Raw genomic sequence first — 22,227 nt, forward strand, 5'->3', positions numbered from 1 at the left:
AGAGGTTCTGGAATCTCTGTTTTTACCACTCAGCTAGGCAAAGTCTGGGCTGACCTGACCTAATGGTAACAGTGCTGATTTAAGCAGCAGAAGGATGTGCTAGATCATGTCCAGAAGTCTCTTCCAACTAATATTTCTGATTTTGTGTTAATTCACTAAATGCCCACAAGAACAGAAAGACTCATTCCTGCTCCCTGATCCCTATTCAAGCCTACCCTCTTCCCAAGATTCCTCATCCCAGACTCATCAAGCCAGTATAAGATATAATTGGTACCTTGCTGTTTAATTGCTGGATTCTGAGCTCTTTTTGGTGCAATTCCTTCAGGCTGTCACTTAGCTGGGCCTGGAGATGTTTTGTCTCTGTTTCTAGGCTTGAAAAGTCCCCTCTCAGAACTTCTGAAGAAATCTGTCAGGGAAAGAACAATGAAAAATATACTGCATACGTGACAACCTACTCTCATGTTAGTCCTCTTTGATTAGTATTCCAGGGCCAGAGTCCAACATTATTCCTAGGCCTGAAACTTGATCTGCTCAAACAAAACAACAAATGGGGAATGAATAGAAATATCCTAAAAGCCATCTGAACACCCCAGCAATTAGGAAAGATCATTGAACTTGCACATATGATGGGTCCTTCTCAAAAGTCATATTAAAGCTGTCTACTATACAGAAAGGAAAAAAAGCATATGAATGAGAACAAGGAAAACAAACAAAAAAACCAAAGCAATGTCTACACTGCTCTCATTCCACACAGACTAAAAAATTAGCACTGAAGCACTCTTCTGGAAAGCATCACATGCACACTGTTCTAGCTTTTTCTTTGACATGCACATGCAAATATGCAAAGAAATAAGGAGAGATTTCATGTAGCAGGCAAGCATCCTTCCCTAGACCAAGCAAAATACTCAACATATTCTGCTCCACTTTTAGGACTGTGATACGGGGAAAGAAAGCATAAATGCAATGTTCAATCCTCAGCCTCTCTGGTCTCGAGTTAGTATTTTAGATCCCTGTCACGGTAAAATCTTCAGTAGGAAACGTAAAAATTAGATTGTGACATTAAAAGGCGAACTAAACCAGAAGATCTTGGATACAAACACAATGCAAGAGGCAATTCTAAAATAGGCCAAAGGAAAGACCCGATAAGTTCCATACTGCTTAGGAGGAGCTACGGTGCCTAGGAAGCCCTGTCTCTCTTGGAATATTAGAAACCATGAACTAAAGGAAATGCACATAAGGCTATGCCAGAGTTTTCTAAAGGTTTCCAGTGATCCAAGCTGCATTGCTAGTATAGTCCTGGAGGCCACACAACAAAATCCAATACTGCAGTCCGTACAGGCTGGATACAAGCAACACATGCTACTTTGGCTGAATTTCAAGCCTCAGTTTCTATGCAATAAATAATCTGTGTACTTCCACCCACCTTCGTTTGGTACTGCTCCTCTACAATCTGAGACTTGCTGAGGGGCAATCTCATTTCTTGCATGATCCTTTGCAAATGGCTCAGCTGCTTGTCTTTTTCTGCTATGACCATCAGGTACTGCTCCTTTATGCTGCTGGTCTGCTTCTCCCAGGTAGTTTTCTCCTGTCTGCCCAGTACAACAAAAAGGAAGTTACCAGTCCCACTTATGATATCCAGCTCAGTATGAGCTGAGGATGATTCTATTTCCTATCATTGCCCCATACCAGACAAGAAGTTTTATAACTAAACCAAACCAAACCAACCCACTTAAGTACAGGAACATTCAAAGCAGGGTTGAGGAAGTATTCTGGTTTTGGTTCAACACTGCAGATTGTTCAACGCTTACACTTTTGGTACTCCTGGACACTATTTTGATTTTGCTGTCCAGAGCATTTTGTCAAGCAAGTCACTGACAATGTCACTTGTCATCATAACCTTATCACTGCCTCAGTCAAATATGCACCAGAACCACAGCATTCATCCCTACGTGCAAACTCCAGGCCTTAGCTTCATTTACGTTGTAGAAGCTAGACAGGAATTAAATCTCCTTTTCTTTCATCAGGAGATAAATAAAATTTGTAAGGTGCTCCAAACTTTATCTGAAGTGTTAGTGTGAGGGACAGAGGGAGGGGGAAGGAGCACTACAAGTTTTTGTATCACTTTGGACAAAGATAAGCTATATATTTTTCCACAAAAAACCATCACCCCTTTCACTCCTGGTTCAGTCATTCTTAGATGGGTCTCTGAAGTACCTGAAAGGATTTCCCCCCATTTTGTAGAACAGAGCATATTTGTCTGACTATTTTTAGTCCATAGATGATAATTTACTAGACTTGAATAACAGACTTTTTTAAAAACAGAAGGCATAAAGCAAGTGAAACAAAGGATTAGACAATCATATAAAATTAGTATTTTCTAAACAACAGTATCAGTGGGATAATACAGCATGTTCGTCACGAGATTGGAATGGAGAGTTCTGTAATTATATACATCAACTCCAATACAAGAAACAGCCTAAGTTTCCTCTCAAACAGATGAGATTGTCCACCACTAGATGAAGGAAATAAAAACTACAAGGACATTGATCTATTTCACACAGGCATTTCCTTCCAGTATGTTGTGCTGCCTGAGACAAAAGCTGAACAAGGGAAACGTGTGTCCACTCCTGAACAGGGCAAAGTGATTTAGTGACAGCTGACACAGGTGAGGCTGAGGTTATCCACACTTTCGTTGCCTCCTGCCCACAGCTGCTCTCTGAATGAAAGAAACAGCACATTTGCATCTGAGGCAAGTGAGAAGACAGACAATTCTCACCTAAGCTGCTGGAGCTCCTGCTGGTACAAAATACTTTCTTGCTTCAGCTGTTCTTGGAGACAGTGCTGTTTATCTGCATCTTGCTGATATTCCTGCAGTTGTGCTTTTAAGCGAGAATTTTCAGCTGATTCTACCCCAACTAGTATGTATTGCTGCTGCAGATTCTTCAGCTCTCTCACCTTTAATTAAAGGAAAATATCAGAGTGTGTGACAACTGAGCAAGCAGCTATGTTTATTACTTATAAATGTTCAAGAGCATTTCTCACTGTGGCATCTGGAGAAAAAAGTCACATTCAGATGACAGAGAAAATAGAAATTGAATCAGTGATTGCAGCAGTCTACTAAAAACTGCTCAGAAAAAAGACCTCAGAGAATTCTGCTGTTAATGACAGTAGTGAGCTTTGAGACCTTCCATGAAGATGTGACATACAGCAAACAAAAAGACCCTGGACTACAGTATTAATTACTTTATTCAGAAGACGACAAGTGAGAGAGAAGGAGCTGGTTAAGTAAATACCAACTTCAGGAGTTGGTATTTACTGTAAACCAGGGAACTGAGGAACTAAAATCCTTTTGACAGTCTACTCAAGACTGGAATTAGGAATAACGTGTCATTACACATCCATCACTGAAATCAGTTTCTGAAGACGAGAACACGTGACTGACTCTGTAACAGGGAAGTATGTAACGAGTCAGGAGATCCCTCTACTGAGGATCTACCTCAGCATGAGCAGCGCTACAGACACACGAGTTCAACAAACAGCAGCAGAGGAGACATAAATCTACAAATAACTGAGGTATAAAATGGACAAGAAGGAAGATGTGTTGAACAGACTACATGACAGTGGAAAATGACTGTAGAAGTCTGTCATCTGACCAGCAGCTGGAACTCTGAAACTTGCTGAGCCACACTGTGCCAGAGACTATACAAACACAGACACATTAAGAACACAAGCAAAGATCTCAAAATGAAGCTGCAATACCTTGTACCTGTCTTGACAGTCAGGTGCCAAGAGGAGAAACACCCAAGTCTTTGCTCTAGTCTCTTTTAGAAATCTAAAACAAATCCAAGCACGAGCTTCCACAGATGTGGACTAAACAGGTTATCAGGGAACCCTTATCTTATTTCTATGATTCCATATTTTAAATCAAGCTAACAAGAGAAACCACCTGGCAAAGTGACCAATGACATGACAGCTTGCGTACAGAGAACATAAATGGCACATACTAAATCCATGGGATCTGATGGAGCGTGCCTACAAGTGCTGAGGGCACTGGGAGGCAACTCAATTACCTTTGAAAGATCATGGTGATTGGGAGAGGTTCCTGAAGACTGGAAGAAAGTAAATGTCATCCCTACCTACAGGAAGGGCAAGGAGGAGAAACTGGGGACCTGCAGGCTGGTCAGCCTCATCTCCATCCCACGAAAGGTGATGGAGCAACTAATTCTGGAAACCATTCCAGATACATGAAAAAACAGGTCGCCCAGAGAAGTTGTAGAATATCCAACCAATGGAGATATTCAAAATCCAGCTGGACACTGTCTTGGGCAACCTATTCCAGCTGACCTTGTTTGAGCAGGGGAGCTGACTAGAAGATCTCCAGAGGTCCCTTCCAACCCCAGCTATTCTGTGATTCTGTGAAGACAATGATCTGTTTAACACTGCAAATACCAGATCTAAGTGTGCTGAATTTTAAGATCTGAAGATCCAAATCTCCTGTGGGGCTTTAAGTAAGAGCAGGAAGAGAGAACAAGGACTTACTACTCTGTCTCTGTCATTCTGCAAGGATGACAGTGCCTTCTTAAGACTCTGCACTTCTGACGGCGTGGTAGAAGTGCTCCCTTCTGCTTGTTGCTTCACTTCTTCCATCTTGTGTGTTTTGCCCAGTTCATTCAGCAGACGGTCTCGCTCATTCTGCAGGCTTGCCATAGCCTTGGAGAAAGATTTGACTTGGCTGGAAGAGCCTTCCAGTTCCGAAGATAAATGAAGCAGCTCATCATCTTTGGCTCTGAGCTTCTGATTAAGTTTCTCAATCTGTGCCAAGAGACCTCTTTCATCAGTGGCCTTCTGCAGTTCTGTCAGCTCAGACCTCACTGTATCTCGGTCCCTGGCAGTGGAATGTTGCTCCTCCTGTAGCTGAACCACTTGTTTCTGAAGATTCTGCACTACACTCTTTTGTTCCTCTAAGTCTGCAGAGTATTTCTGTTTCAAAACATGAAGCTCTTCATTGGCCTGGTCCCAGCTATCCTGAAGAGAGCTCATGGACTTCCCAAAAGACTGGATTTGAGCTCTGAGGTCTTTGTTTTCATCTGTGACTGCAAGAAATTTCTGTTCCATTTCCATCAAGTCCCGTGCTAACTCTGCTACTCTCTCTTCTGCTGTTTCTGTTTCATTCCTCATTATCCCTGCATCATGATGTAGGTGCTTCAATTCCTTTTGAAGCCTGTCCTCAGCCTCTCCGACTCTCTTGGCTGCATCCCTCTGAACACACACCAGCTCCCCCTCAAGGTCTGTTATCCTTTTCTGCGAGAGGGAAAGCTTATGATTCAGTTCTTGTGCCTCTTCCTCTCGGGCCTTCAGTTGTGCTTGACACTCCATGATAGGACCCCCCTCACCCAAGGCTGTCATCTCACTCCGCACCTGAGAGAGAGAGGATGTAAGGGTTTCAATCTCTTGAGACATACTGACTTTATCCTCTCTCAAGGCTTCCATGCACTTCCTGAGGTCATCCTGAGTGTGCTCAGACTCTTTCAGCTGTGTTTCTATGACCGCCTTCTCCTTTTCCAGAGTTTGGATACGCTGAAGCTGTGTTTTGAGAAGTTGTTTCTGTTGGGAGTCCTTTATTGAAATCACTTGGTTCAGGTCCTCTCTGTACCGCACCAACTCCGCATTCAGTTTGGCATTCTCAGAGTTGAGGTCATCCATCCGGCTATGAAAACTTCTGATTTCTTCCTTGAGCTTATTGTTTTCAGCAGCAGCCTCTTGAATTAGCTGGTCTTTCTCCAAGATTACAACAAGATGACGTTCCTCAAGTTGCTTGTAGTCTCTCAGTATGCGGTCTCTGTCATCTTGCAAACATGACATGGACTTGATGAAGGAGTCCAGTTGTGCCTTCTGCTGCTTACTTTCTTCTCTGATTATCTTCATCTTTTCAGTGAGACGGTCAAGTTTGTCCAGAAATTTGTTCTTCTCATTTTCTAAGGCTTTTTTGTCTTCTTCTTCCTTACTTAGCCTATGCTCCAACTCTTTCATCTCTTCAGAATGTTGCTGCTGTAATTCAGATAGAGCAGCCACAACTGCGTCTTCCTTGGCAGACAGCAAACTAATGATCTTTTGATCCTTTGCAGTAGTTTCTTCGTGCAGTTTATTTGTTAGGTCCTTGGAAGCTTGCAGATCAGCCTCAAGCTGTTCGCAGCTGAACTTAAAATTCTGGATACTGGTCTCTTGTTGCTTGACCATACTCCCCAGCTCTTCTCTGACCAGTTCACATTTGGTGAAGGAATTCTGTAAGGCAACAAGCTGGTCTCTGAGGCTGCTGATTTCTGACTCCAGTTTCTGCTGTTCATTCTGAGACTCACTGTACAGTTTCTGAGACTCTTCAAGCTGATTCAAAAGCTCATTTTTTTCCTCCTGCAACACTTCACATGTCCTTTGATGTTGCTGAATCTCCTTCCTGGATTCAGACTCCCAGTCCTTCTTGTTGCATTCCAGCCTGAAAACAGAGAGGTGGTCAGTCACAAAACAGTGAAGTATCTCAGTATCCAAACCCACAGTAATAATTTTCATTGATTATACTAATTTAGAAAAGCCACAAAATTAGTTTTACTTTAAGAAAGCAAGCTGGAAACATCCAGATGATTATTTTTCCCCTCAACTTAAAATTCACGGCATCTTTTAAAGTTCTGACTGCTCTACTGTCTGAAGGGTGTAGTGCTGGGGGAATATTTTTTAGAATTTGTCCATGAGATATATCTTTGTCAGTATTAAGAAGTGGAGGTTAAACAGTGAATATTCCTTTTCATTAAAATATTCCTTTCTCTCATCTACTGTAGCTAACAACAACAACAAAAATCACTGTTCTCATATGCTTGATGTTTGTTTCATGTTCCAGCATGCAAAGATACAGCATTTTGATCACAAACTTTACAGAACAATTTTAGTCATGTAAGAATAGTTTGGTTTTGAATTTTGGAAATTGCCAGATGTACATTTTGGTATGTTTCCATAGCTCCATCTTTCCCTCAAAATCTATTTTGAGATTAAACTGCAATTATATATCCCAATGCTCTCTTGAACTGCCAAATTCAATCTCTGAATGCAACAACTCTACGTAAAATAATGTATTTCAAATTTCAGATAATAAAGACTTTAGATAGTACTCAGAAGGCTACTGCTTGTCACAGGGAATAGATTTAACATGAGTACCCCAACGATGAGAAGGAATATCTTACAGTATTAGTCTCCCTGCATCCTTGTGCAGACAACAAACACATAGTAACCCCTACAACATAACTCCAAACCTCTTTTTTATCCAAACATAAGTGATCCAGGAGACAAGCCTTATGTTTATGGCTTTATTAGGAAGGCTAATTCCACTCTCCATCTCAGGCATTCATTAGTTTTGCCAATCACATGTCACATTTAGAATATTTACATACCCAAAATGCTGTTTTCTGGTATACTGAAAAAGAAAAGGGGCATCTATCTCACCTCTGGCTGCTGCCTTGTCAAAAGGAAACACAAGAATACCAACTGAGTCATTATCACCTTTACCTGGATATATGAGTCTGAAGTTCTTCCACACGCATGGTCATCTGCTTCATCTGGTCCTTTAGCACAACACAAGTTTCCTCTTTTGAACGTATTTCTTCCTCCTTCTTTTGAATAGTTTCAGTGAATTTCTTCTCCCATGTTTTTGATTCATCTATCACCCTATCCCTGTCATCCTGGAGGGAGGACATACTCCTGGTGAAGGCTGCAAGCTGGGCTAGTGTTTTGTTTAGGCTGCCTTCCAACTGCTTGGCTTCTTGATCCTTTGTCTTCAAGGAGTCTTGAAGATCACCAACAGTTCTTTCCATATCCTCTTTCTCCCTCTGCAAAGTTGCCAGCTTTTCTTCCATGTTTTTAATTTCATTTGAGTGCTTGTCTTTTTCCTGTTCCAATCTTCTCTCAAAGTCCTCATCTTTTTTCTTCATTTGAATTTTAGTATTATCTTTGTTTGCCTGCAACTCTTCTTTCACTCTGACACTCTCTGCTAGAACCCTTGCTGCCTCACTCTGGGTGTCATCCAGTACTACTCTGCAGAGAGCAAGCTCTGCTTGGGCTTTCTTGGTGTCTTCAACTGCTATAGCTAAAGTCTCTTTGGCTGCTTCTACCTCTTTCTGAGACTCACTCTGCAGAAATTCCAGAGCTTTAACAGTCCTTTCTAAACTACTGTTCTTTTCCTGGCTTTTAATACAATCCTTCTGCAGTTGCTTAATCTCCTGCTGTTTCTGTTTCAGCAGTTCCTGAAGCTCCTTTACATGGGTGCTGCTCTCCCCCCTCCAACTGCATTTTAGCTTTTCTACAAATTCCTTTTGCTTTTCTGAACTTGCTTTACTTCTCTCCTTTGCCATCTGACATTTCTCCTCCTCCATTTCATGCATCATTCTCTGCAAACTCTGAAGCTCATGTTTCAGTTGCTCGTTTTTGATCTGGAAGTCTGTTGCATCTTGCTGATAGTTTCCAATACTTCCATTAAGTTCTGCCAGCTGATTCATGAGCCTTTCTTCCAAATCATCCTTCTCTGTCTCTAGCGTGTCCTTCAGTTCTGTCATCCTGATGAGGTCATCTTTGGTTTTTTCGACTGTTTGTTCCATCTGTGCCACTATGTCCTGAAGAGTATTCAACTCATGGACTTTCTCTTCCACTTGGGTCTCTAAAGCCCTCTTCTCACCTGCTAAAGTCTCAACACACATGCGAATATCACCCAGCTGTTGCTCTGAAGCCCTCCTATTATCTTCCAGTTCTGTGATCCGCTCTGTGAGCTCCGCTATCTGCTGTATGTAGGTACCAAGATCTTCACAAGGGCTACTACCTTCAAACGCTTTTTGTTCCAGCTCTGCAGTAGGAGACTCGGGTCTAAAACTTACATCCACTTGATTTTCAGTCTTCTCCACTGGTGGCAGTGTGGCAACTGCCTGATTTGTTTCTTCTCCTGTTGTCTTTTGAGCAACATACTTGTCTAAGAGTTCTCTGCTTTCCTTCAGCTTAGATTCTGTTAACTGCAAATGACACTTCAAGTCTGCGATCTCTTGACTAAGAGACTCCTTTTCAGCCATTACTGTCTCAAGCTGAGTAGAAAGAGAGTGATAATCCCTCCTAGAGCTGTCCAGATCTTCTTTCAGACTAGTATTCGTAAAGATATCGCCAGTCCTATGTAGCTCTCCATCTGTAAAATGCATCTCTGCTCTAAGCTTCTCATTCTCCTCCTCCAGTTCCAGGATCTTCTGTTGCTTTGACTTTGCAAATTTCCTCATTTTCTCCTTCATTCCATCAATTTCTTGTCCAGCTTCCTGTAGCTGCTTATCTGTTTCCTCTTTTTTCGCTTCAACACTTTTCAACTTAATGAAAATTTCCTGCTTTTCCTGCCTAACAGTTTCCAAAACACGCTGAATCCGCTCAGCCTCATTACTCACGTTCTCATATGACTGCAGGAGAGTTTCATATTCTTTCTGAAGCTCCCTGTATTTCTGATGCCACTCAGAACTCTCAGCAGCTTGAAAGCTTTTCAAAGATTCCATCTCTTCCTCCAGCTTCTCCTTCTCTAGAACAACTCTATCTAGAGTAAATGTCAGGTTTTTACAGCATCCATCAAGATTCTGATTTTCTATAAGTACTTTATCAACTTCTGCAATAAGTTTTTCTCGCTCTTCAGTGAGGCCTGCTAACTTCTCTATTAAAGTATCTGTTTCTTTAACATGGCCACATATTTGGCTTTCCATATTTGTCAACTTGATATTAAGATTTTCAACAGTAGTTTTTGCATTAGCCAGCTCCTCTTTTAGAGATTTGCTTTCCTTTAATGCCTCTTTTCTAGAGATAAGTGCAGCTTGCAGCTTTCTCCGCATTTGATTCTTCTGTTTAGCTGCTTCTGCACCATCATTTTGCTTCTCCTGAATTTCAAGCAACTCTGTTTGCAGTCGCTTGCTTTGTTCTTCATGTACCTGAGCTTGAGTTTCCAACTGACTACATAGTCTCTTCACTGAATCCTCTTTTTCCAGCAGCTGTGCCTGCACATTATTGAGAGCTTCACTTTTCTCTCTTAACTGCAAGTTAAGAAATTCCATGTCTTCATCCTTTTGGTGCATAAGTGTTTTCAGGTCTTCCAGACTGTCCTCCCTAGAAATTTTTGCTTGACTCTCCTCCAATTCTGCCTGAAGACTTGCTGCCTTGGCTTCAGCTTGGTCAGAGGTTCTCTTCAGCCCTTCTATCTCCAGAAACAACTGTGCTATGTGCTCTTGCAAATGAAAGACTAATTCTGATTTACAAGCAAGTTCATTTTGCATATGGCTAATGTTATATTCCAACTCCTCTTTCTCCATACACAATTCTTCAAGTTTTTTCTTGAACTCTTCCCCAGAAACATCTTCAACTTGCACAGGCTTGTTATTTGTTGTATTTTCTGCTTCCAAGCATAAGGAATCCAACCCACCTTGATTTCCAAGAACAGCCTCCATCGATCCTTTCTGTTCCTGGAGTTGTCTGAGCTGAGCTTGGATGCTCTCCTTCTCCTTGCTTTGCTTATCAAATTGTTCTTGTAGGATGTTGTAATCATCTTTTTGCTGTTTCAGCTGTTCTCTGTGATGCCTGTCTTTTTCTTGGGCCTTTTTTATGGTGTCTTTGCGAGATACCAGGGCTTCCTGAAGCTTTTTTTGAAGTTGTTCTTTTTCTTGTTCAAGAGCTGAAATCCTCTCTTTCAAAACAGACTTCTGATTTTCTTCAAGATTTGTAGCTGCTGAACTATTTTTTTCATTTTCTTTATAATATTTTGGGCTTTTATTGGTTTCAGTTACTTTGTCATCAATTGTCTGACTCTCCAAGATTCCATCTTTAATTGAAACAATGTCTGTCTTACCTTGCAAGCTTCGCCTCATTTCCTCAATCACTGCCTGCAATTGTGCTTCAGCACTTTCTTTATCCAGCAGATCCTTCCGGATGCTCTGCAACTCGGATTCCTTTTCAGACAGCAGTTGAATTAGATACACCTCACTGGGCTGGCTTTCAGGAATCACTTCTCTATTTGTCACACTTGTCATATTTTCTCCCCCTTCCACTCCATGAGCCACTGAGGTTTCCAATTCACGTTCCCTTCTCAACTGTATTAACTCATTCTCCAGTTTGCTAACTTTCTGCAGAAGCTCCTTCCTGTTAACAAGTGCTGCTTGCAGCTTCCGCTTTACTTGCTCGTTTTCTTTTTGCAGAAGTTCAAGTTTATTTACTAATACCTCACTTCCTTTACCTGCTGCCTCTGTCTCATCTGGCTCAGATGCCCCACATTTCAGATATGCATCTTTTGTTTCTGTGTTTTGGTCTTTTTCTTCCTGGGCTTTTAATAATAGACTTGTTTGCTCTTTAAGACTTTTCAGCTCATTTCCTAGAGAAAATTTCTCTTCATTCAGCAGGACCATTTTCTCAGACATGCTGACACTGATCTCTGTCATCTGTTGGTCTTTCTCCAGCAAGGTTTGTTGCAGGCTCTCTATAGACCTGGTGTGTTCAGCAACAAGCTGTTCTAGGTTTGCTGCTTCCTGTCCCTTTGAGGCTAAGTTTTGGGAAAGCTCTTCTATCTCAGCAGTATTCTTTCTCAACAGTTCTTCTAGATCAAGTACTTCACATTCCTTCTTCTCAATCTGGCTTCTCAGATCTTTTAGTTGCATGTCTTGGTCAGAAAGCTGAAGTTGTGCTTCATCCAAGTCTTTCTGCAAAGCTTCAATTTTTATCTCCTTGGATTTAAACTCATTTTTAAGGCTGTGGATTTGTTCTCTCAGAAGACTGCTTTGACTGTCTGACAGTCTCTGCTTTTCTGAAAGAGCTAGATTTTCCTCAAGTTGCTTCACTTGCTCTTTCAGTTCTGTTATGGTAGAAAGTTCCTTCATCTGACACAGGAGTTGATCTCGTTCTTCAGTCAAAACACAAAATGCACTGTCAGAATCCTGTATTTTTTTCCTGTATTCCTCAGTCAACTGGTTTAGCCTATTTATTTCTGCATCTTTTGCTCCTAAATCTTTCTTATAGGATTCTTCTGATTTCTGCAGAATCATCTGCAGTTCTGTAATTTGGTTTTGTAACTTTAGCAGTTCTTGAGATTGAGAGGTGCCAGGCTTTGGATCTGCTGTAGAGACTTCTTGAATTGCCTCCATCTCCCCTCTGCAAGGGACAGTGCTCCCCTGGGGCACTTCTTGAAGAGTGATTCTATTTTCCTGAAACACACCAATTTGCTGCATTTCTATTTCTCTCGGTAATGAGCTACTGCCCAACTCACTTTGTGTATCTGAAGTCTTTTGCTCTTCCCTCTCAAGAAACCATATCTGGGAATTATCTTCCAGCTGGTTAGCTGCTGCTTCTGTTTGGTTACCTACAGATGTTTGGCTATTTGGGCCCTTGAGCTGCCTTTTCAGAAAAGTTATTTCTTCTTGGGCTTCTTTCAGTTCCAGCAGCAAAACTGACAGCTCTTTCTGTTTCTCTGCAGCAAGATATTCTAGAATTCCAGGTGGACAACTTTCCTCAGTAAACTGCTCGCTTCCATTGGGAAAATCATCTGTTCTTGCCTAAAAGAAAATAATAGGTTTCAATTTTCCTTTGAATTCTGTAAAACAGTCACTTTTGAAAGTATCTGCTTTCCATATCTGTAGTTTAAGAATACCCTTTCTTGAGCTGGCTATTGTAATAAATAGCAGTCTCACTAATAGCAGGACGACTCCTCAGGTAATTTCTGTTCATTTGAGTTTCTGAAGTTGCAGCATGAAAGATTCTGGATTTAGGATAAGTTATATATAAATATTATATAGAAAAATAACTTCCTATTCCCTTACTTCCCATTCTCTCTTGATTACAAGATATTATGATTCTGAAGTGTTTCAGTTCTGAGATTCTCACAAGCCCTTCAGTGTACTTATTCAGCCACATTTTCCTGGCGTCCTACCAGTAGTCTCTGAATGAGGAGGTTTTGCCCTCTATTCTACCTGTCCACAGCGTAGAGGCCCATATTCCAGTCTATGTCCACCTCCAAAGTGAGACCACTAGACAAAGCATCTGGACTAAATGGCTTGGCTTTTTATAAATAACTATCTGTTTCCTCCCACCCCCAGAAACATTACAAAAGAAAAGCAGTCACAAATCCTCCCCAGAAAGCATGTATTAGCACCCCACCAGTAAGTCAACACCTTGTGCTGTAAAGGCTGTCTGTTCATCAGTTTTGAGGGCAGACACACCTTACGGGGAACGGTTAAAGCTATCTCTTAAAGCCTGTGGCCATGTTGCAACAGCCACTTTAAATTATGGGATGTTAAAAAAATCCAACTCTTTGGGGCTTTTGAACTAAATTAAAGTTTTCATATCCACAGATGTATACAATACTGAGAGGGAAAAATGTTCTGGACTAAATTTGTACCTCAGGGAACTCCAAAGTGTCATCAAAAGGCTTTTGCACTTCAGAATTCACCAGCTCTCCTGACACACCTAGTGATAAAAGATACACTTGTCACCATCAGCATAACAAGTTGCATGTAAAGTCTACTGACTTTAGTAAGTGAAGACACAATATATGGGACTGGAACTTCTCTAGTTTCCAAGGTGAGAAAGCAAAAAAGAAGAAAAAAAAAAAAGAGTTTGAGCTTACGCACTGCACCCAGATGTCCCCAATAGCTCTGCATGAGCAAAACCTCCTGCATTTGCTGCATGCTGGCATCCCCTAAGTCTATAATATATCCAGCCTCTACAGATGATGAAGAGGCAAAGACAAGTGAACTTGGGAAGAGGTTGTTTTGTTTTGGGTTGGGTTTTTATATGTAATTTGGGGGTGGGGGTGGTAACTCCAGAAACAGAAAGAAATTCACTTGCAGAGAGGAACCCAATTATTCATCTTAATTCTCTTCTGTGTCTTACACATCACCCTTCACATATACAAACACACTCTCCTTCAAACCCTTCTCTCTTTCTCATCTTAGGAACAACCTCTTTTTTCTGATATATCCTATCCATCCCATATTAGAATGTTCTCTTCTACATCACATGCATCTTTTCCATCTCCTGTACATCTTTCTACTCTGACTTCAGAGCTCCTCCTTCCAAATCACCTTAGATTTGTCCCTGAAACTTCTCAAATTTCCACAATTTTCTTGTCACATGCCTTATTCTGTGTCCTCACCAGCAGAAGTAGAAGAGCAGTCTACACAAGAGGCCGGAGCTTCCAGAGTCTGCAAGTCTTGCAATTTCACCTCAGGTCCAACGTTCTGATTCTATCGGTTGAAGAAAAAACACTTAGTTTTGAGCCATGATCTTTGCATTAGAAGACATATCTTAGCTGCCTGCTGCTCTGCCAAGCTTTAAGTAAAAACTGTCAGTCCCAACTTTAGATGCAACTCTGATGCCTGCTGAAAATAAATTTTATAAAAGGTAATTGGTTGTGATGTTAAGCAAGAGACTAAGATGTATCTCAGCAGGTAAGGATATCAATGAATGCAATGATTCTAATAACTTCCTTCCTACCTTGAGACACTTGCTTTGAATATGGGCCAGCAGTGTGTACCCGCAGCCCAGAAAGGCCCCGTGTGCTGGGCTGCACCCAGAGCAGGGGGGGCACAGGGCCAGGGGGGGATTCTCCCCCTCTGCTCCGCTCTGGGAGACCCCCCTGCAGGGCTGGGTCCAGCTCTGGGGCACCAAGAGCAGAAGGACACGGACCTGCTCCAGCGGGGCCAGAGGAGCCACGGAGATGCTGGGGGGGCTGGAGCCCCCCTGTGAGGACAGGCTGGGAGAGTTGGGGGGTTCAGCTGGAGGAGAGAAGGCTCCGGGGAGACCTTAGAGCGGCCCCCCAGGGCTGAAAGGGGCTGCGGGAAAGGGGGGAGGGACAGGACGAGGGGGAACGGGGTTAAACGGACAGAGGGGAGATTTAGATGGGATCTGAGGCAGAAATTCTTCCCTGTGAGGGGGGTGAGGCCCTGGCACAGGCTGCCCAGAGAAGCTGTGGCTGCCCCCTCCCTGGAACGGTTCAAGGCCAGGTTGGACGGGGCTTTGGGCAACCTGGGCTGGTGGAAGGTGGCCCTGCCCGGGGCAGGAGGATGGGAACTAAATGATCTTTAAGGTCCCTTCCAATCCAAACCATTCAATGATTCTATGACCTTCAGTGCTTCAGAAGGACTAACTACAGATTCATCTTTCAGTGAACCACCCAAGAAGAGAAGGTGAGAGGTCATGTGTCTGTCACTGTATGCCTCACAATTCCAGCAATATTTCTGGCTAGTTCCAAAAGCAAATTGTCTTTCACCGCAATAAACAACTGGCACCTCTAGTGCTACTTCTGTGGGAAAAGTTTTGAACTAGAGTTCAAAGAGATTACGAGTCAGAACTAAGTAAAGTTCTAAAAAAAGCTCCGCCCTCCCACCTCAAAAAAAGCAAGTAAAACCCTGACCCAATAACGGAAAAACTGAAACCAAAATGAAATGCCCAGAATTCACATTTGCTGTAACTGCCTACAGCTCACACAGACCTAATGAAATGATCTCCAGCCCCTAGTTCTAGAGGACTGTGCCTTTGCAGGCTCCAAGCACTGAAATGGGATGTACTGGTGCACATGACCCAGCCCCCAGACTGGGTCTGGATTCACACATATCCTGAAGTCACGGGTCAGATGTACAAATAGCAGGATACAGCTGTCCAAGTGTAAGTACACACAGGGAAGCTACTTAGACTCTTTTTATAATTAAGACATTGAAATGGAAAATACAAGGATTGGATTCACTGACCCTTTTTCAACACCCACCTCAGTCCAGGTGAATCATACAGCAAAGAACCTGTTATCTCAACTGTCTATAAAGGGGCTCTAGAAAACAGCTTGAAAAGAGGTGTGTGTATGTGTATACCTGAAGTTAAGCAGGATAAGGTGACTCAAATTGCCTTCTCCAGTTCCAACATGAGTTTTTGCCCTAATACTTCACAGTAATATATACACTATAAACTCTGTTGGAGTGGGAGAGGAATGTATTAGATAAAACACAGCATCATTATCTTTCCCCTGATGGCAGGTTGGAAATGAGTGGTGCAGTCTGGAAGGAGCCCATACCTTGCTCTAAGCTAACAAACAATTCTACAACAAATTCCTAGCACAGATATAGAGAGGCAGTCACCTCCATCACCTTGCTGAGTATAAGGCAAGCAGCAGGTACCTAATCCTGCTCTCATCTCACCAACAGACTGACTGCAATTGCACCTGCAGCTGTTCACAGTGAAAGATCACTTGGAGAGAGTCTAATTGTCTCCCACTTGACAAAGAGAACTCAGCTTCCTCCAGTCAGTCTGCCAGATCCCCATCAGGGCAGTGGCAATGGACAGGGTTGGTTTGAAAGGCATCCTATAATGACAGCTGAGCCTTTGGAGTCATATTTCCTGAGCCTTGTCTCAGTTTAGCCTATGGTTTTGCTGAAGAACTAACTCACAAGAGGCAGAAAATAACACGAACGTGGACTGGGTGAATGAAGGACATGAGAATTTCACACAGACAGCAAAGCGAAATACAGTCCAATAAGAACACAGTACAAGCAAGTATTTGGAAGCTATTTCTGTCTTTCATTATTAATCCAGTTAATAATAACCTTCCAAAGAGGATTGTCAAAAAAAGGCCATAACAGCTTAGCTGTTTTAAGGCCAGTCCTTGACCTACTTTAGTTTTAGCTTATTTCAGCTGCTCAATCATTACCTGCTTTACACTTTCTGCAACCATCACAGCTTCTTGCTGCGGCTCCAGGAGAACAAGTTGCAAGTGTGGTATTTCTGAAACATTCAAAACACAAACAATCTCTTTGAAAATTAAAACTCTGATTTAGAGAGTACCAGGATATTCTTCCAGGAGCTTTAGAGAACAGGGCACATGGCTGTTAGTAACACTTGTGTACTGGAGATAGATATATATAACATTGTCATTGGATAATGTGTTTTGGTTTGGTTTTTTTTTTTTTTTTTTAAGAGGCAAACCACCAAAACAACATGCTGTTTTAAGCAACTTTTAGAAAAGAACAATTGCTGTTATACAGACTAGAATTAAAGGACAGCAGATAGAGTTTCAAGTTTTAAGAAACATTTTATAAAGGAGGAGAAAGAAAAAACTATTGTCACAAAATGATTCAAATTTCATTTGGATAAAAATGAAATGAGAAACTTAAAATTAGAGAAGAATAAACCACTCAAGTGATATGGTCCAAATCAAGATTGGTATAAGAACTCATTTGCTGTATGACTCAGGATATTTTTACACTTATATTTCCATAAACTGGCATATCATTTTCACCATGTCACTGTACACAGTGAGCGACTGGTATATGAGGGGAACGCAGTGGATATCATCAAGGCCTTCAGTAAGGCTTTTGGCATTGTCTCCTGTAAGAGCCTCACAGAGAAGCTGCTGATGTATGGGCTGGATGAGCAGGCAGTGAGGTGGATCAAAAACTGTCCAAATAGCCAGCCAAGAGGTGGTGATCAGCAGCATGAAGTCTAGTTGGAGGCCAGTAGCTTTGCAGCATACCCCAGGGGTCAGTACTGGGTCTGATCATGTTCAACATCTTCAGTAATGATCTGGATAAGGCAGATTGTACCCTCAGCAAGCTTGCAGATGATGCAAAACTGGGAGAAGATGCTGATACACCAGAGGGTTGTGCTGCCATCCAGAGGGACCTGGACAGGCTGGAGAAATGGGCTGACAGGAACCTCATGAAGTTCAACAAAGAGAAATGCAAACTCCTGTGGAAGTATAAGCCCACAGCACCAGTTTCTGCTGGGGACCACTCTGCTGGAAAGCAGCTTTACAGCAGAGGCCCCGGTCATCCTGGCTGACATCAAGCTGACTGGGAGCCAGCAATGTGACTTTCACACAGAGAAGGCTAATGGTATCCTGGGCTGCATTAGGCAAAGTGTTCCTTCGCCTCTGTTCAGCAGTGGTGAACCCACACCTGGAGCACTGGGTCCAGTTCTGGGCTCCTGTGTACAGGAGAGACATGGACATACTGGAGAGAGTCCAACAAAGAGCCACGGAGATGGTGAAGGGACACGAGCATCTCCTGTGAGGAAAGGCTGAGAGGGCCGGGACTCTTCAGCCTGGGGAAGAGAAGGCTCAGGGGGTCCCATCACTGAGCATAAATGCCTGAAGGAAGAGTGTAGAGAAGGTGGAGCCAGGCTCTTTCCAGTGGTGCCCCGTGACAGCACCAGAGGCAACGGGCACAAACTGGAACACGGGAGGTTCCCTCTGAACATGGGGAAACCCTTTTCCCACTGCGAGGGCGACTGAGCACCGGCACAGGCTGCCCAGGGAGGTTGTGGAGTCTCCATCCCCAGAGATGTTCAATAACCGTCTAGACACTGTCCTGGGCAACTGGCTCTGGTCCCTTCCAACCTCAACCATTCTATGATACTCAAGACATAGTCTAGACATTTTGATACTCCAGAGCAGAAGACAGGCAAAAGAGTGACCTGTACCATATCTAGGAAATAAAATATCACAGTAATAATTATGGTTATTTAGCTTTCCTGGTTAATTACTACAGGAAGAAAGTTTCCATTTACATTTGATACCAACAGATACCATCTCAGTCTTCTTACTACCTGGGGAGATGGTGAATGTGTTCATTCCCACGCTGGCTACTTGGCAGTAAATATCTATCTTTAAACAATTCGAGGAAGTGTCTGTGGAGAGAGCGAAAAGCAACCTTCCAACACCTATGAAGAGGTTATTGAGAAGACAGACCCAGGCTTTTTACAGTGGCGCAAGGTAGGATGATGAAGGACAGCACACATACTGAAACAAAATAGGTTCCAGCTGGAGGTAACGAAGACCTTTTTTGTCACGAGGACAGTCACATGTCATAACAGGCTGCTCAGGGAGGTTGGGCAGTCACCATCACTGGAGGTTTTTAAGACCTGACTGGATAAAGCCTTGAGCAACCTGGCCTGATCTCACAGTTGATCCTGCTTCTAGGAGGAAGCTGGACTAAAATCTTCCTTCGATCCTGTTACACGTAAATTATTCTGTGATTCTATGATTCAACTCAGTTTTGCCTAACTCTGTTAGAGATAATGCCTCAGCTTTTTAGTTTAAGAGCCAGTAAGACAACTTATACAAAGTCTTTCTTCCCCAAAAATATCAACTTAGAAGCACAAAAAACAGACCCCATTTTTATGAGCACAACTATCGATAATGATATGAAACATATGTTAATACATATGCAAAAAAATAATCCAGGACCAAGTTAAACAATTCTGTTAGGAATAAGAATTTTCATACTTTCCAATTCTGAGCATGCAGACAGGACATAGCATTAACATACAGTATAAGGTTTTCTTTTGTGCCCCTTTAAACTCTTTTCTATATAAAATGGTATTTACTGAGTTAAAAGTATTATGTATTTTGAGGAGGCTCAAATGAATTGTTTTTGTGAATTCTAACACCTGGAAAGCAGTCTGTTCATTTTCTGTAATAATGGCTTTCCTTTATTGATTCATACCATACTGTAGTCTTTCAACAACTTTTTCTTCCACTGAATAGACTAGGGAAAGCCTTGTATCTAATGTTAAGATTATTTATACAGTGATTCTGAAAAAGCAACCTCCAGTTCTCAATCCAGATGTTTGCTTTCTTTGAAACTGGCTGAACTTTACAGGCTTTTCCTGAATATAGCAGAATCATCGAATCATTTTGGTTGGGAAAGACCCTTAATATCATCAAGTCCAACTGTTTACTTAATTCTTGTCTATTTATTTAGTGTAGAGGAAAAAGTAGAAAAAGGTGAACTCAGTGGTTTCCTATGTAGCCAGAAAGACATCCAATCACTCAAAGTGCTGCTTCAAGAAAAGTTTAAGGAATCCATGTGGCTCGTAAAGAGAGCAACAGATATACTGGTATAATGCACTCCTTAGCCCATGAAAATCTAAAGACTATAAAGACTTCAAGAAGTGTTTACATTTTAGAAAGTAATAGTTAAGTTAGTTGGGAAGCATTTGTTGAAGTCTGCTTGAAAATCATCAGAAATTGCAAAATGTACGGTAAATCCTTATTTAATTCTATTCAAGTTAGTACTGGAGTACTGTGGGCAGTTTTAGGATCACATTTTCAATAAGACTGACAAATTAGAAAGTCATCAGGAGGCAAAAAGGAGTAAAAGTATTTAGAACCTACAGAGGAAGTTTGAAAGATTATGATTTTTTTTACATATGTCTATTTCATCTTTTGGTGTTTTAAGAAATTACATCTCCCAGCATTTAAAATGTTAAAAAATGTCAGTAACCAAGTGTTCAACACACCCACTGGAAACAGAATTACAGCAAAAAAGCTTGTTTTGAAGTAAACATGCAGGTAAACATGCACTGGGAAATACCTTTTAAGTAATAGGACAGTGATGCTCTAAAAGGCAGTGCATTTTTCAGGTGGAATTCCTTTCAGTGAAGGAAAAACCTGCTTTTTAAGAAAGCTGATGACAGTCTTCCAGGTACATTTTGGATATACTCAATCTTAATTCAGGGTATGGTATCAGATTAAAAACTGGATTTCTGTGAGGCCTTTGATATGATCCCACCAACATTTAAAAGTAATTCTTAAATATTTCAAGAAAATAAGTAAGATAATCACACCACCTTCAGTCTTCTGTCTTTCCAAGTTTTCTGTGGGTAGAAGTGAAGTCCCACTCTGGTCTTCCTGATCCATTTCCTGTGAGGTTGTTTCATCCTGTTTAAACACAGGACAGAGGGGAGAAAGATAAATTTCAGTACAGTTTATATACACACATTAGACTTTGACCTTTCTGTTAACCTTTTAACAAATCAACTGGCAACTTCTCAATTACTCAAATTGATTCCTATTTCTTCCCAGGCTTCCATAGTCATAACATCTGCCCATCAGCTGAGAGAACCTTTAAGAGCCTGTCTCAAGCTACACATAAGAAAGGCATTCCAATCATTCCATTCAGTTTTAATTCTCAACACACAAGAAAATTTCAGGAGACTCATATGAAAAGATCATACCTGTTTCTTCAATTCAGAGACATGCACTACTGACTGGGATTTCAGCTCATTCTGGCAGCAGACAAATTCTTCAGATTTCTGTACCAGTTCATCTAATGAAGGGGAAAAAAAGGGAGTTAAACTGTGCGTCTTGCCTTTTTTGCCTGAAATATATCCAGTTTACATGCACAATAGTATATGAGATAGATCCCTTATCTCTCAGTCACTGCTTCAGTTTTGGTCTGCAAAGGAGCTGAAACAAAATCAGTCTGAAATAATAGCTTGAGACAATATCAATGTTATTAGTTCTAATATAAGCCTACAGAGAAAATGGTACAGTTTGCTTTCCTTGGTTGTTTTACTCATAATTTTAGTAAAATCAAGACTCTGGAGAATGAGGTACATCAAAAAGAACCTACATAAGTTGATGGAAAAAATTCAACACCTTATTAAAATTAATGATAAAAAACTACACCTGGCTCAAGAAATCCATAAGCCTCAAAAGATTATAGGCTGGGGCAGTACACAAATGTTGAGGTTTAACCCCAGCCAGCAATTAAACAAAACACAGCCACTCACTCTGCCCCTGCCCTTCAGTGGGACAGGGGAGAGAATCAGGAAAAAAAGTAAGATTCATGGGTGGAGATAAATACAGTTTAAATAGGACAGAAAAGGAAGGGAAAATAATAACAGAACAAAACAAGTGATGCACAATATAATTTTGCTCACCACCTGCTGACCATTGCCCAGCCAATACCTGAGTCCCAGTGTCCCCTGGCCAGCTCCCCCCAGTCTGTATACTGGCCATGATGTCGTATCGTCTGGAATAGCCCTCTGGCTCAGCTGTCCTTGCTGTGTCCCCTCCCAGATTCTTGTGCACTCCCAGCAGCACAAGAAGCTGGAAAGTCCTTGATTTAATATAAACATTGCTTAGCAACAGCTAAAATATCTGTGTGTTATCAACATCATTCTCATTCTAAATCGAAAACACAGCACTATACTAGTTACTAGGAAGAAAATAAAATTTATTCTAACCAAAACCAGGACAACAAGGAAATCACCATATATGCTGCCCTGCTCTTAGGTTCCTCCTCCTGTAACTGGCTCTGGTCACTGCCAAAGACAGAAAGGTGGGACCACACTAGAGGGGCCTTTAGTTTGATACAGTGCAACCACTCCTATGTTCCTATGCAATTAGGAATTGATATAGGA

At 41.7% G+C, this 22,227-nt stretch overlaps 1 protein-coding gene across 4 annotated transcripts in view; it reads right to left on the reverse strand.

Moving 5' to 3' along the window:
- Positions 1-22,227, reverse strand: part of GOLGB1 (golgin B1) — a 49,369-nt gene that overhangs the window by 9,698 nt on the left and 17,444 nt on the right. For all 4 annotated transcript variants that reach the window (XM_074903647.1, XM_074903646.1, XM_074903648.1 and 1 more), the window contains 10 exons: positions 21,037-21,128; positions 20,650-20,740; positions 16,730-16,803; positions 14,186-14,276; positions 13,430-13,497; positions 7,552-12,587; positions 4,540-6,490; positions 2,777-2,955; positions 1,424-1,589; positions 275-406 (listed from right to left, as the gene is read on the reverse strand). In XM_074903647.1, coding sequence (XP_074759748.1) covers positions 275-406; positions 1,424-1,589; positions 2,777-2,955; positions 4,540-6,490; positions 7,552-12,587; positions 13,430-13,497; positions 14,186-14,276; positions 16,730-16,803; positions 20,650-20,740; positions 21,037-21,128 — 7,880 coding nt within the window. The remainder of the gene's footprint in view (positions 1-274; positions 407-1,423; positions 1,590-2,776; positions 2,956-4,539; positions 6,491-7,551; positions 12,588-13,429; positions 13,498-14,185; positions 14,277-16,729; positions 16,804-20,649; positions 20,741-21,036; positions 21,129-22,227) is intronic.

Source organism: Athene noctua, chromosome 3 (genome assembly GCF_965140245.1).
Source record: "Athene noctua chromosome 3, bAthNoc1.hap1.1, whole genome shotgun sequence".
NCBI classification, from domain to species: domain Eukaryota; kingdom Metazoa; phylum Chordata; class Aves; order Strigiformes; family Strigidae; genus Athene; species Athene noctua.